At 37.7% G+C, this 16,622-nt stretch overlaps 1 protein-coding gene across 1 annotated transcript in view; it reads right to left on the reverse strand.

Annotated features, from left to right (window-relative positions):
• The window catches only part of ARID2 (AT-rich interaction domain 2), a 109,160-nt gene that overhangs the window by 23,787 nt on the left and 68,751 nt on the right, over positions 1-16,622 (reverse strand). Inside the window, exons 7-15 of the mRNA XM_082309845.1 lie at positions 11,456-11,522; positions 11,121-11,371; positions 9,894-9,990; positions 9,605-9,814; positions 9,028-9,195; positions 7,662-7,737; positions 4,521-4,655; positions 3,858-4,057; positions 626-3,480 (exon numbers count right to left, since the gene is read on the reverse strand). Of these exons, the coding sequence (XP_082165971.1) occupies positions 626-3,480; positions 3,858-4,057; positions 4,521-4,655; positions 7,662-7,737; positions 9,028-9,195; positions 9,605-9,814; positions 9,894-9,990; positions 11,121-11,371; positions 11,456-11,522 (4,059 nt within the window). The remainder of the gene's footprint in view (positions 1-625; positions 3,481-3,857; positions 4,058-4,520; positions 4,656-7,661; positions 7,738-9,027; positions 9,196-9,604; positions 9,815-9,893; positions 9,991-11,120; positions 11,372-11,455; positions 11,523-16,622) is intronic.

A 16,622-nucleotide genomic window follows, 5' to 3' on the forward strand; every position in this document is an offset into this window, starting at 1 on the left:
CAAAAAAAAGCCCTCTCCAAATTCGTCAAACAGAAAAAAACACCCAAACAATGTCTATTGTATTGATAAAATAAACACTACAAATATTTCACAAAAAACAAACAAATATTTCAACAAATTTATGGAACAATACTTTCTCCTGACTGTAGCGAATGCCTGAAGCAAGCCTTTCAAGACCACCTTTAAACGCAAGAACTTCAACTCACTTCAGCAAGCCAGAAGCAGTTGCGGTGATAAACTTACAAAAAAGACACATTCACCCCTCCATAAGCAATAAGGACCAAGAATAAAATGCAGAACAATTCTGACATTTTTACAAGACTATACAAATCATTCCTGTTTTCAGAACAGTTAATCCTTGAAGGAAGAAATCAGTGAGCAGAAGTCTTTCTTTACTGTGTATTATCAAGCTACAAACTATTTTAAATTCCACTACTGTTATTGACATCAAAGAAGTATGCAAACTATTAGAACTTTAGTCCGTGAAAGAACAGAAACCATAATTTTCTGAATATTTTAAATACTACTCAAGAGATATTGACAGAGTTTACATTTTCACCCACATTATTTCACAGCATTAGTCAGAATCAGTTGGAATAAACATAAAAAGAACACTGCAACCTACCTGTGTGACCATGCTTTGTATATACGTGGTTGGATGCTGCTGCTTTTGTTGAACAGCACTTTCTATTGCTACTTTCGCTACAGTGCTTGGATCCGCTCCAGCTGGCACAGCAACCATAGTTGCACTGCAACCAGCATTGTTGGGGTCACTGATTGTAACAATTCTAACTCCTACTTTATTTGGAATTCCTGGAACAGTTTCCCTGTCATTATCCTCTGCTGGCCTCTTTACAGTTTTGCATTCTGCTGTGCCATTAGTAGACCGAACTTCGGATGACAGGGTAGACTGGGACACTCTAGGTCCTGAGTGTGGAACTGCTATGATTTGATGCCCCTGTATAACAGAGGCTGTAGATTGTGGTGAGACAACTACACTTGGGCGTTGCTGAGGCACATCTGAATTCAAACTTGAAGCTAGAGGTCCATTAGGTAAATCAGTGTTGGTACCACTAAGTTGCTGGGTTAACAGTTTTGCAGCCTCCTGTGTACCGCTTACAACAGGTGAACTACTCAAAGTTAATACAGGCCCATTAGAAATTCTTTCCCCTTGATCACCTTTGGCAGTATCTTGCTGCGTGGCATCCAAATTCCCTTGTTGTTCCACTGAAGATATCTCACCATTTCCTACGTGATTGGAAGTTTTGTGATTTGGAATGTTTTTGCTCAAATGAGAACCATCTCCTTTATCAAAATCACAGATTCCATTAACTAGGGGCTTCTTCAAATCACTTTTAATTTCCTGTGTGTCCATTTGTTCAAAGTTCTGCTTTCCAGGAGCTCCGTTCTCACCCATTTCTAATGATGGCCCATTACTGACTTGTGAGCACTGATTGGCCTCATTCTGAGTTTTCCCTGAGTTAGAAGGAGGTAGACTGGAGTCACTATACTTTCTCCCATTTAAAAGACTTCCCACCTGCATTTCATTTTCTTTTGCATCCCCATTGCTGGTGTTTGCAGCTCCTCTTCGGCAGGAAGGATTCTCCATAACTTCAATTTTACGTTCATGAATGTGTAAACCTGTTGCTTCCTTTGCTTCTTCCTCCTTTTGGCAAATTATTTTATCACCTTTGAACGGGGGAGCAGCAGTACACGGTGATTGTCCAGCTGAAGGTGCTTGAGTAGCTGGAAGTGTTTGCACCTGTAGCCCAACTCCTGTCTGTGCTCCACTCACTGCAATTCCTGCTGGAGCAATGATTTGAGTTGCATTTCCCTGACTCACAGTTGCAGTAGCAAAACTCGTATTTGGCACAACTGTTATCGTAACCTGGTTGCCAGTAGTCCCTTGGAAAATAGTTGCTGGGCTGTTTGAGATCAATTGGCCTGGCAATATCTGTAAATTAGAAATGGGTACTGTTTGTACTGCCCCTTGGGGCTGGATTGCACCCGGGACCAGCTGAACATTTTGCTGTCCAACTAGCAGCTGCTGAGCTGGAGACTGTCCTTGAACTCCAAAACCTGGTGCCTGGTTATTGGCCATCTGATAAACCACCTGAGGGCTAGGAGCTCTTGCATTGTTAGGTGGAGGAATCTGTGGAGCTGGGAGTATAAGCTTCCCTCCCGGAGTTGAGGGGCCTCTTTTTGGAAGAAGCAGTTGTTTTATCAGACTAGACTCACCAGAGTTAGGCTGGCCAACTCCTGTATTAGCTTGTTGTGACGGAACTTGCATTTGTATCGGTTGTTGTACCTGTACCTGCTGCTGCGATGATGCTGGTGAATGTTGCTGCTGCTGCTGCCTCTTTACAGAAAGCATCTGGCTGACAGTAGGAGGGGGTCCTTGTGACTGAGGAGTGGTAGAGGAAGATGACATAACCGTAGGGACTTGATTATTTGTAACCGGACCTGGGGATGGTGAAGAAGATGGAGTAATGCTTGGCTGTCCAGTCAGCTGGACAGTTTGACCAGTGGGAATAGAAGCTGGATTAGCAAGCACTATTTGATGAATGGCTGGTGCATATGTTTGACCTTGCTGAGCTGGCTGGCTTACAATCACTACACTTTGCTGGGATGGTGGTGGAGGCTGCTGCTGTGGCTGCATCGGCTGCTGTACCACGGCAGGTGGAACTTGCTGAGACGGCAGAGGCTTTGGTGCAATATTCTGAAACCCTACCCTAGATGTTGGTGGGTTCTGGACACCTGCGATTGTAACCACCTGCCCAGCTGCTACTTGGAAATTTTGAACTGTGGTGGCAGAAACAATGTTAGATGCAGAGGTTGTGACGTACTGCTGTGGTGCTATGATGACTGTATCTTGCTGCTGGTTGCCAGCAGAGGACTGCTGAGATGATGTCTGCCCAGGTTGTGATGATGTGCTGATTAGCTGTTGACCCTGTGAAACTGCTGAACTGCATGCTGGTATGTTTTGTACTCTGCCAAATATATGACCCTGAGGTACAGCTTGCTGAATTACTGTAACAGGAGTGCCTGAAGGTATCTGTCCTGGTACCACTGCATGCAGTGGAGACTGTTGTTGAATTACAGGTTGGTGGTGAAGCAACGTCTGGGAACTAACAACAGTAACAGACGGCTGTGGTCCTGTAGTGCTGTGATTTTGATTAGAAGCTGCTCCTCCTACAGCAATAGTAACAGGAACTGCAGACTGGGGTACAGAGCTCTGTATTACTGTGGCCTTCACTACTTCACAGGATATTGGACCTTTATTCTGTATAACAGTCACTGGAGCATTTTGTTGCTGCTGTGTATGAACAGCAGGATTTTGTGGAATTCTAGAAACAGTCTGTGCCACAGTATGAACACCTTGAATTGGAAAAGACATCTGTGTTGCTGTCAAAGTTGAAGATTGGTTAATAGGGGTCCTCTGATAGTGATTTCCTACGCTTGGTAGCCCATGTGGGATTCCTGTTGAAATAAACAAAGTGAAAGTTTGGAAGCAAAAATTATTTCAAAACACATTAACATAACAAATTTTTAAAAATCCAAGGCTTGAATTTGTAATTCTATATGAAGCAGTTTCTCCTCCCAGCTATACTGCATCTGAATTAATGATGCAGCAACAATGGCTTGCCTGCTGACTGACAAGTTTATGGGTTACATGTCAAATACTAGAATGGCATGCAAGTACATACTGCAATACTATTCCTAACATTATTGAATAAAATCAATCAAAACCCGTGGCCCTGACTTCCAACACTTTCAAACTATTTTCAAAAACATTTGTCTTTTATTGTCTTTTCAGAATCAAAGCAAAATACTTGATATTTAATTAATTTAAAAACCTGCTGGCGAAGGAGACGAAGACACATCAGGAATTGAATCAACCCGGACAACTGGGGTAGACGAAGTTGGTTGCTGCTGATAGTACATCTGAATGGGAAGTGGTATAGCTCTCCTTTTCACTCCTACCACATGTATATGTGCTTGACCATTGTTACTTGGATCTTCTACTCTCTTCACTGTATGATTTGGAAAGACAGTTCTGCCAAACACAACATAAATCTATGTTAATACACACAATAACTCAATCCTCTTACAATGTTTTTGTTTTAACTAATTGCTCTTGTGTGCAGAGTAACCACTAATGCCTACATCTTTGCAATGCAGCAGGATTCTCCAATAGCATCTGAGTATTCATCATTGAGGACTAACAGGTCCACCAGATGGTTGGCCAAGATCTCAAACAAATGAAAACTACAATACCTCCAAAATTACTTCGGAAAGAATTGGAAGGACTATAAGCAGAGAAGGAACCCTATCAAAGATCCTGAAATAGAATGAAATGAAATTAAACAAACTCTAAACATTTGTTCCAATTAAAATTCCAAAACTGGACGTCTTTCAAACCCAACGCAGTAGATCTTTTCTCAAGGAAATCTAAAGCTACAGGTTAGTATAAAGCACACACAATTGCTTCTTTATTGTTGCATGAATTTTTGTCTTACCGCAGACATTTATAAAATCCAGTTGACGTCAGAATTCCACCTCGAGCTAATTTACTACAGGTAGAGAGGTATTCAGAGTACATTTCTGCTCGAGAGACTGAGCAATCAAGATTCACCTCAAAATGTGCATTCAACCTGAGGATGAAAAAATAAACTATGAAGCAAAATATAGAGTACTTTTAAAAGGGTTGTTAAAACACCTCTGTCTGTATCACAGAGACTTTTGAGACCCGATAACAACATGGAAAATAGCATTTTAGTATATTGTCTTGTCAAATGTCTGTTCCATACTTTCTCCTTTTCACTGCTTATGATTCCACACACAGGACCCCTAACACATGCAGTCAGTTTTACGCACAACATCTTATTTACATATATAATATGCAAAATAGTCTCTACCTATGCCTTTTTTATTGTATATTCAGAAAGAAAACCAAAAAATAATGCATTGTTTGGTGAGGTCTCCTCCCCACAGCTCTATTCCTATTTCTCAATGATTCTACTTTAGCAAAAGACGGACTGTATGCTAGCTAATTCTTCATCAGAAATTTCTATCAAAAGTCAGTGTTTGTATCAAAACCAAGATTTTTTTAACTGACCTGCTAATGCAGTCTTACTTTAAAATACAAGTAAAACCAGAGACAGAATAACAATCTCAACCTTGTCATTCTGATAGAGGTGGGAAGGCAGGAGAGAGGGGGCTGGGATTCTAAGAGATACGCACACAAACACAGACACTCTCATTCCTGGAGTCCCACGCTACACAGACATCAATAAAATCCTTGAACAACCTGTTCTGCCTAACATTCAATATCCAGGGAGAGAAAGTATTTGTATCTCCTACAGACTCTCCACAAGCACACAGACCATCCAACCCCCAACCAGGAAGCTGTAAGAGAAGGAAACATTTTCTATCAGTTCAATATTTTTTGTTTCAGATCCATTATTCCAACCCAGGGACGTGGGAATGGTTCACCTCCAGCAGCAAATGGAGGTAAGTAACAACTCTCACACAATGCTCAAATACCAGTATCAGAATACAGGCTCAGACAGAATAAAGATTATTTTTTAATTATCAGTATTTACTACATAGCGCTAATACTTTGGAAAATACACTGCGTTCTCCTTTGTCGAGTTCTACACTCCCAATATAACTAGATGTTCAAAAGAGAAAAAGCAAATGATTACATTCTTTAAATTGTGTTCTCTCATAACCAGCAAGGAGTAAATAATACCATTTCTCCTGCAGCTGAGTTACAATTTTATTATTACAAAAATTGAGATCACACTGTATAACAGAAAGTCTAGGTATTAATTAAATTTGGCATATCAGGAAAATGACTGTCCCGTTGGGTATGTCATATTAGGCTGACCATCACTGGTACCAGGAAACTGATGATATTCAGGACTTTTAATGGTGAAATGGGATCTGCGACTAGCACTTTACTGTCACATGCACTTACCTTACAAGGACTCCTACTTGGGCTAAGCTGGCTAATAATATATCTAAGGAAGGTCAGTTTAAATGCCTTGTCTTCCTGCTCCTTCCAAGAGAGAGCAACTTTTCTAAATTCTACTGTTATGATTTATTAATTTTCCCATTTCTCTCAATAGGAAACAATGACTAAAACATACCATGAAAATTTGCCTGAATGTAAGACACTCCATGTTAGCATTGATGAAACTGCTTGGAAGAGGCTATTTTTGCCTTTTTTTTTTTTGGCAGCACAGTTAATATTTAAGGAGAATTTTCAGGACTAAATGGCAATTTTTGTTTTTCACTAGCTAGATCTACCTAAGACTAACCAGAAGAAAATGAAGTATAAAAAAAAACAGTATTCAACACTGACAGCCGCAGAAGCACACAGAATCGGAAAGAAAGCAGACATTCCAAATCTTCCTGATGAAATGCTCTATGGTTTGCTTCATTATTTTCTGTCATTTGATGGTATCGCACAGTTGCAGCATGGTACCTACCCAGACTTACTTTAACAGTCAAAACTTCTATTTTACATTTTATACAGAGTGCAAAATTCACCTTGCTTACAACTTTACTACTGATGCTAGATGTCTAGTGATCTCGATGGAGAGAAGGTGGCACCAGAAGGTAATTCATAATCTCATCAGAAACTAGACTACTGGGGGAGTCTCCCACTCCAATAACTGAAAAGGCAGCCTAGAAAACTAGCTTTGGCTAGAGACGAACTTGCAGATTGCTAAACTGAGCTGCAGTGATTCCAACTCCAGGTATCCCTGTTTAAATATCTAAATGTGAAATTTCTGTCTTTCAGCAGTGCACATTAATAATATTTTGCAGTGTGCAAACAGAAGCATGGGAATGACATCAGTTGATCAACAAGAATCTGCAACACTTCCCCCATACAATCAAAGTTTTGGTGGAAGCATAAGTAAAACTAAATCATGACCTAAAGCACTAAGCTTTGACAAATTCTACCCGCTTTATCTGATCGGTAAGACAACTGATGAACGTATGAGTTGTGGTGTAGCAGAGGTGGAAGGGTCCCATCAGGAACCGATTAATACAAGTATTTAGCATGTGAATAGATTTACATAAGTCAAATAGTTCAGAAAGATCACCCACAGTTCGCATGAGAACCACAGGTGGAGTAGTTTTTCTCCATATATCTGACAACAACAATATTAGTTGAAAGCAAGAGAATTTGGATGGAAAAGGCTGTAATCTTCCTTAACTTCCTTGAGGTTCACAACAATCACATGAGAGTTTTGCAGGGCCTAGCATTTTTTTTTTTAATTACTATTATATTGGTGCAGTAATACAGCAACACATTACCAGATAAAAACACTCATGAAACAGATAATGCTGCTTGACAATTTAAAAATAAATAAATAAAATCAAGATCAGAGTTAAAAATCAAATTAAATTATATTCTAAGAGAGAAAACAACTAATTTCAAGTATCAACTGTCAGAATGAATATTCTGGTCAAGCTTTTTCTTTCGTACTTCTTCAAAGGAATGACAGAATGGTTTTGCTTTATACTTTTCAGAAAAATGAGTCTAACAGTAAACAGAAGCAAGCTAGAAGGTTCTGTGACACATGAATACAGGCATTTTTCTTTTTCTTCTTCATTAAAGTATTTGAATAGAACTATACACTTACCACTGACATGCAAATTTCTCGCTGTCTATTTCTACTATTCCCGGTGGTGGAGCAACATGTGGTGCTGTCCTAGAGGCTGCAGAGAATGAGGGGAAGAAAAAAAAAAATTGCTGAAAAGATTTTTGTTCTCCTGAATGAAGCACTTCAACTCCATGACTTCCACTGTTACAGTTTCTTCTGTGTTTGTAAGCAAGGATGTATCCAGCTAAGGCAAGTCACAAAGGTGCGCTAAGCAGACTACAGATTTGCACCACGATTTACCAAAGTGAAGCAAGGCATGCCAAGGTCAGAGCCACCACTGAAGTATGATGATAACATAAGCACTTAGTGAACGACAGCTTCCAGATTCACGATCATAATCCACGATCTCAGTACTTTAGAGTACTGAACATGATTTAAGAGTGGCACAATACTCCACCAGAACAGGCACAAATATTCAGCAATTATTTTTCCATTCCTAGGTGGAAGCAAATATAACGTGAAGAATTTTGTTGCAATGTTGCATTGGTTCCTTCTATTCGCTCTTGTTCATCCCCTTAGTCACATTCTTTTCCGGTCACTTTCACTGTGGTATCTGCACCCATTCCAGAAACAGTACACTTAAAGACAGGCAAGCCAGTGTCTGTCGTAATGGTTCTTTCTCCGCTTTTTTCCCAGAACGAATAGCTATGTTCTGTCTTGTGTGCACTTGTGGTATACTGCTATGTGCTTTTATTAGTAAAAACAGAATGAGGTACATATGCTATTCCCCCTAACCGATAATAGTTAGCTGTGCCATCAACTTCCGAAGTGCCAGTATTTAATCCCAAAATAAAACGGCAAAAATTAACAATAATTACAATATAATTTATAATTAAGAAAAATACTTCTCAAGCTTTACACAATAGTTAAAATTTGGTTCATATCACAATAAGCTGTTTACCAGCTTCAACAGAGACATGATTCTGTGTGTCTATCTCATCTCTGCAATTCTATCAAATACTCTATGTTACTGCCCAATAATATTCTGTGTAAAATACAATATAAAATGGACCTCTAATTCTCTGCAAATCGTGGGAACAATCTAGAGTGGATACATTTCCTTTCTACTGAACAAGTTAAAACAAGGAGCGTACCTAACTTCCAGTAGATTTCCAGATTAGTAACTGAAAAATATTAAGGTTCTTTTAAAGCTTGTTTCACAACAGTTTTGGCTAACATAGCTTTATACTTGCTTTGTGAGCAAGTGTCTGAAAAAGATACCATATGTTATGCATAATGCTATACTTATTTATGTAAATTTATCAGAAACCTACAGAAGACAAAAATCATACATGCCATATAGGAAATTCTGTAGAAGAGTATGTTTTCTTGCAGTGATACTAACCTGGCACTCCTGCTGCATGGGCCTGTGAAGAACCATGATCCATTACTTGTGGTCTGACATCAGGCACTCCTTGCTGGCTAACGCACTGATGTTCAATGAGTTTTACAGCAGTAAGTGCATCAGGTCCAAACATCTGGATGTCCATAGAAACCAGACATACTAATGTATCTAAAGTATTAAATGTAAAACCGACAATGACATTAGGACAAGACAAATGAATGCTGCTGGGACATACTGATTTCCTTTAAAATTGCCATGTGTTGAAAGAAAACAAGCCTCTGCATGTTTCTGTAGATTTTTTTTTTTTTAAACACACTTCCTTCATGGCATTAAAAAAAACCAAACCAAACCAAACCAACCTAAAAACCTACTTCAAAAATTTTAGCTCACTAGTTATTAGCATCATCAATTTCTTGAGGACACAGACAGTAAATTTTAGTAAAACTTCCTATTCTAATACCCATCCCTAAGCTGCACACACACATAATCAAGCCATAATTTTAACCACTGAACATGACATATTCTTAAGTCTTTCTTCCTACATAAGTGAGAGTAATACATTTTGCCTCTCCCTTACCTATGCTCTTCTCTACTTTAGCAATCTTCGAGCAGGCCACTTCTCCCATTTCTGTGAGCATGTATAGCACCTCAAGTGCTGAGATTACAAGCAGCACATCTGGTAGGGTGAGATGACATATGATCTCTTTATAGGATTCTTGATCCACATATTCACAAATTAAGACACCATTATCTTCAGCCTTACAAAGATTTGCCAAGATTTCCATGCCTGAAGAACAAATACAAAATAGTTTTAAACAGCAATAATTACAGTTCTAATACAACAATAGAATAGCTAGACATCTTACCTCTCATTTTTAAAAATCTATCCCTTGACATGAGGCATTTTGTAACAGTGTGAAACATTAGATGAGTAGTTTTGAAATCAACAGGATCCAAAAGAAGCTGATGAGAAAGAAAAAAAAAATCTGACTAACATGATCCATATACTGCTAATGGCTCAAATCCTTAAATTTGCATATCAAAATATAAGATTCAAAAGTGTTTAAATGGCATCTGTGTTCACAAAAACAGAACCCTGTGAGCTTTCTATTGTAGTTAGCATTTTGAACCCCCTCCTCCTTTTCTGCTCTGAAGCAGCAGTCTAATTTACACTTTCCAGTGCTCAGAATGAGGAAAATAACTTTATTCCCAAGCAGTCAACAATATACACAAATATATATCCAACAAAGAACAGAACTTGAGAAATGACAAACATTCCTTCCCAAACGCTATCACAATCTTTCATCCTGTTTCTTTCTACTTCTGCTTCTCAATCAGAGCTCTCAGACATTATAATATGTAACATTCTCTCTTATTCAAGAGAAGCTGGATACATGGTAAATGAAAATACCATCCTTTTTTCAATATTCAGCAGTGGACCAGTACTTCAAGTCTCATACTCTTGATACCTACCAATTTAACTTATCTGTTTTATTTTAAAATATAAGGAATAGCTGAACATATCTACCTATAAAATCTGTATAATTTATCTGCACAATAATATGGCATACTGAAATAGTGTATTTTATTACATTCAAACCTCTTTGAAAAGAGAAGGATGCCTCACGTGATTCAGGCAGTATACCCAGCGGCACATGACTAGCTTACTAGTGCCCACGACACACAGCATAAAACCCTCTACCACCCCCTTTCTCAAACGTACTATTTTATAATTATATAACCTTTAGTCATAATTTCAAAGTGAAGAAGCTAGTGTACAGTCTGAAGAATTTAACTAAATTCCTTTCTTCTCTCTGGGAAACTGAACTGAAAATTATGCACTATGAATATCTTGTATCTCCCTATACAATCAGTCTTCTCCATGTGATTCTGTTTAAGCAAACTGACACATAAAGTCTGTATTCTTGTTCTGGCCCTGAATACTTGTTTTCAAATTACTATTTACAAATTCAGAGAATAATTTACTTCCTGCTTCATCCAATGATAAAGGAAAAAAGTAATTCGTTTAATTAACACTAAAGTAATGCTTTTATCAAATTCTATTTTAATTGTTCTGTTTTGAAGCACGTTACCTCTGCTGCAATATTTCCCAGCGTGTCAAGCCCCAACTGCCGTAGAGAAATAAAATGACTATGAGCAGAGAGTAGCAGGAACCGAAGACAAGTACGATTAGCTGCCAAAAGCTTAACATTTCCCTCTTCAAAAGAAAGATTACGTAAAATCACTGCGATCTGAAGTACCCGCTGCCCTTCAATATCATTAATGCCCAATTTGCGAGGTGGATGAAATAAGGATTCCCAAATCCATTCTTCCGATGGAATATCTACAAAGTAAATAAATAAATTTTAGTCCTTCTTTGGCTGTATTTGCCACCATATATGTATTAAGATTAGACAAGATGTCTCACCTTGAGATTTGCTTCTGTCAGAAATTAGATCACGAACTTCAATATCCTCAACAATATCCTTCCAAAACTGAAGAAAGAATTAAAAATACACTTAATTTCTAGGGCATGCTATTTCTTTAAATACTAATTATTTTTATTTCTATTACATTAAAATATTGAAAAAATATGAAAAGGATTGTTCTTTAAAAATTTCCTAGTACCTTGATTCATCTAATCATAACACTATTTTTCACCCATGGGATGATATGAAAGATGTTCAGTAATTTACATTAAGAAACTCTTCCTCTGAAGCACCAGAAGTACACATTCATGATCTACCAACACTACCACAGAAGTACTTTGCTGAAGCACATACTGAAACCATATGGACTGTTTTCCACTAACAATTAGAAATACAGCAATTATAAATGCAAAAAAAGTACAGTTCATCCTCCTTCACCTCCTACAAACAGTGAATTCCTAAAGCAGAAGATGGTGACTCTTGCCAGTTTTGGTAGATTTGAGCTCCTGCTACAAGTACAACAGTCAGACTTCTATCTGGAGAGACTTTTTAAAGCTTCTGCTATGTTTTCCACTTCATCATAAATCCATGAAAAGAGAGAAGCAACAACCACCATCACCAAAACCCTTTATAAATATAAGCAAAACAGAAGGCTTCAGCAGACTGGAATTCAAATTACTTTACAAATATATGGTCTGATCTGTAAATGGTTGTTATGTCACTAGTCCTGTTGAAATTCAAGAATTAATCAAGGGATTAAGTTTTGCAAGCTAATAAAAATACACATTGTGATGTATATTAACATAAAAATATATAATGATATATACATTCTAATGTGTATATTATAATAAAAATATAAACATTCCTTTGACTAATAAAAATGTATACATTCCTTTGACTCACTAATGAAATACAGCTCCTCTTTTGGCTATGATCACAGAATAAAACCACAAATAAATCTGGATAAAAAGGGAAGGATGGGAAGTAAAACCAGCTGAACAGCAGGAGAAATTTTGCTATGCAAATGTAATTACTAAATTACAGCATTCATACGAAGCTTGACACTATTATTTTCTTGAAAAACAGAATACTACAGATTTCCTAAATTGGAAGGAAAAGAATTTTATTTTCCACTGCAATGCTGCTAAATGACATCCAAGTGCTGTTTAGTAAAGAGGATTACTTGCACAGAAAGGATTATTACCTCATTTTAGCAAAGACAAGAACAGCCAGATAAAAGTCTAACTTCTTACTGTTTGTGACAAACAGATTTTTCTAATTAATACTGAGGCTACCATCAAGAGACACAGAAGACCAAGGCATGCAGGTAAAATCTGCAGAATGTATTTCATTTTGAGCTGCCTTTACTTTTAGAGAAGGAGACTATTTAAGGAAGAGGCTTCAGTCATTATTTTAAAAAGCACACAGAAGTACATTGTCTGGAAATTTACTGGTCAGTACACACTATCTTTTGGGATGTTTCCTTTTGGAAAAGCAATGAAGACAGTAAGCCTTCACATTTCACCGCTACTTAAAAGAAAAACCTCAGAAGCTTTTAAAGATTAGTTGTTTAATCAGTTAAGGATTTTTTTAAAAAATGAATATTGAACAGAGATGCTTGAAGTCTTCAATTTCAACCTGAATCATTTTGGAAGAGGCCAAAGTCAATTGCAATACAATGTTAAAACTGCTGTCACATGTTAAATGTTAAAACAGCATCATCACATTTTACTGGCTGAATCCTCCAATAATCCACTTTTCGCCTCTTAAGTGTATAGTCCAAAATGAAAGGTTTAAAAACCTCTGGCAACATAAAGTCATAAAGGAGCAAAATCTTCTATCTGGAAGGCAAATCATCCTGGACATGTTCTCAAAGGGATGGAAAATGAGGATTTAGGTTTTTTGCAGATGAAGACACTACAGACACCTCTAAAGATAAAGCCTCAAAGTCCTATGGCTGAAGATGAGGACAGGAACGCATTGCTGGAAAACTGTACATCTCACCTAAAATTTGCAGAATAAACAGATCCCCGTTAGTTGCTTGAACAACTGAGTCTCCCCTTCCTAAAGAAGCAGTCTGTCAAACAACACTAGTTGTCAGCTCAGATGAGATTATCTTTTTCAGAACAGAACATGTCTCCTTTCTGTAAGTTAAAATAAGAGATACACCAAGGCACCAAATAAAGTTTACTTACACATAACTGTTATTCTTCAAATTGTTTCATTATACAGTCATGCTGTGAGCATAAGATGCTAACCACTCAAACTAGAGAATTTTTGCCTCAGGATTACCTAGAGCATATGCACAAGCCCTGTTACCTACGTGAAGCACACCAGAATAATGTGTGTCCCCCACAGCCTCAGTTCTTCTGAGTCCTAGAGATCTGGAAAGGCTCTTAAAGCTCTAAGGAAGAGAATCTGGAGGATAGGACACAAATATGCAGACAATACAACTTTAAAAAGAACAATTAAAAAAGATACATATTTTTTGTCTCCCGAGTGTTTATTTCTACATACAGAAGCACTGTGGGTGATAATGCTCACCAAGAACGCTGCTCTACCTGCAGAAGCATCCCAGAGCCTTCTGCTAAAAACTGTAGGTGTGCATTCCCAAAGCTAGCATCTGTCACGGGTGTTTCAGCAACATGAAATGCCTATTGCATCAGCAAACCAGGCTTCCTGTAAGCACTTTGCAGATTTTAAGATATCAAACATTCTGCAAAAGCTCCAGCAACATTGCCAAAAAACTCAGAAATATTATCCTACATCCTCCATTCAACAAGCCAGTAACTTAAACAGCTTATCAGTAAGTAATGTGTTCAGAAATCCAAGCAGCTAAGACACAAATGATTACACGTGGCATTTAATGTATAATTTAATCAGAGATGGGCTGCTAACTATAGAGGGGTCAGAATTTCCCAGGACTTCAGCTGTTGACAAGCACGTTGCAACAATGAAGGTACAGATGGAAGCCCAACGTGCATTTATCACTATACTGAGCTCCAAAACACCTGAAAGCTTTACCATAGATAGCTGAGGTGAGTTCTTAGCCAAGGAAAGAGACATTTGTCTCTAATTATTCAGAGGGTAGAGCAACTTTCCATTTGATTCCAACAAGCTATCTTCTAGCAGGCACCATTACAGAGGAGAGTCGACTACCTCCCTCAGAAAAGTTACTGTTCTGTTCAGGGAATGACAACCAGCTTGAAGCAATACTCTTCTGCACTGCATATACAGTCATGTAAGGAATTTAAAAAGTGCAGTCAGCCTGGCCTATGACAATCAAAGTCTCAATCAAATTGTCAGGCGTAAAATCAAGTTGTCCAAACATTTCTAAAAAATGCAGGTTTTTTGAGAGATGCTGTGACAAATGGATTTCACCTGACCCCCATATAAACAATAATGCAGAGTCAATAGCGAATACGAATTCTACATCTTTCACTCAGACAGAGGACTCCAAGAAACCCAAAGCAGATTCCAGGACACTTAAGACCTCTTCAGAAAGAAAGAGTGAAAGAAAAAAAAGTCCTTGATAAGACTTTCAGGAAGGTAAATAGTATTTTCCATTCCTTAACTGGAATGATGAAGCTTGTTAATTACAAAACCCCTTACAAGAGAGTAGGGGAAAAAAGACCAACAAAAAAAGAATAGCACATCATTCTGAAAGTTATCCTCTGTGGTTCTGGTGAAATACAGATGTTTCCATGTCTCAGACAAATCTTCACACTGGAATCACGTGCCCTGCTGGTAAATGATCAAAAAAACCACCCAGGTCTTCTTCCAAAGCACTAGGATTACCTACAATAATCACTGCCTTGTACTCCTGAATAAAGGTGTTCAGATGTCTTAAGTTCAGAATGAGTCTGCAGCATCTGTTTCTTTTCTTAACAAGGGAAGAGTTGGCCTGAATCACCTTTTCTTTTGCATTTAAGCAGACTGGTTTGATTGCTCTCGGTCTACTCAACATTTGTTTCCTGCCTAAGCAGGAAAGATCCCTGAAAAGGATGGGGGTGGGCAGAGAATGACAAGGTGGAAAATAGAATTAAATAACCTACATACAATATTCGCAACCTATCTGGTTAGAAGACAACAAGGTGAAACATGACAAAATTTTTGTTTGCCCAAAGGAAAGGCAAAAGTGGAAAAAATTAGTTAAGTCAAGCTTTCTGAGCATGCCTTTGATTTTTTTTCTTGCCTCTCTGATACAAGTGTGTTTTTCAATTTAGCATCACAAGCAGTTTTTTATTCACTACTATAAACTATGGATAGCTGCAATCCGATACTTCATATCAACAGAAATGAACAAGAATGGATGAAAAAGTGAAGCTCTGTATCAATAATTATTCCCATATATATATATATATATTTTAGATCATGATAACACACTGCTAATAGGAATATAAAGATAAAACTTGGAAGCAAACAAACAATGCTTGACTATGTGACATCCAGATGCTAAGAGATAATGGAAAAAGGTAAATAACTTGATTCACATGCACAATCTGATTACCATCAGTAGCCAAGTTCCTTTGCAAAAAAATGCACAGGATTATACAGAATTCACTGGAAATCAGATTAACCAAATTACTGTCCATTAAAACAATGGACATTTGAGTCCACAAATCACATAATATAGCAATGATCACGACTACTAGTTGTCCAAGAAAAATAATGAGAGCAACTGGAGTCAAGTCAGCTTGACAAAGATCCCCGTGAGAGAGAAGAAAGGTGACATTTGAAAAGTATTTCAGGCATTTAAGTGCATAAGGATGTCTCTCTACACACTATCTGAGAAAGATTCAAAGAATAAATGCACAGCAAATTATTATTAAACTTATACAAAGAAGAAGGAGTTATACAACAAAATAAGAACTTCACAAAAAAAAAAAAAAAAAAGGAAACCAGAGAAGTAAAGCATTATGCAAAGCAATAAAGCAAGCACAAAAACTGCATAAGCACGGGTTTTGGAACTCTACAGATAGAAGAGGCCTCAAGAAGTCCAAGAACATCCAAATTCTTAAATTGAAGTAAACAGAAATTAATGGTGCATTGAAGAAATGTAATGCAATTATTCATATACTACATCAGAGAGTGGGCAGCTGCTGGAGACATGGAAGAAATACCTGGAAAAACAGCTAAATCTATCTGATCATAAGCATGCTACAT

This window comes from Platalea leucorodia (assembly GCF_965183815.1).
Source record: "Platalea leucorodia genome assembly, chromosome: 4".
Lineage (NCBI taxonomy): Eukaryota > Metazoa > Chordata > Aves > Pelecaniformes > Threskiornithidae > Platalea > Platalea leucorodia.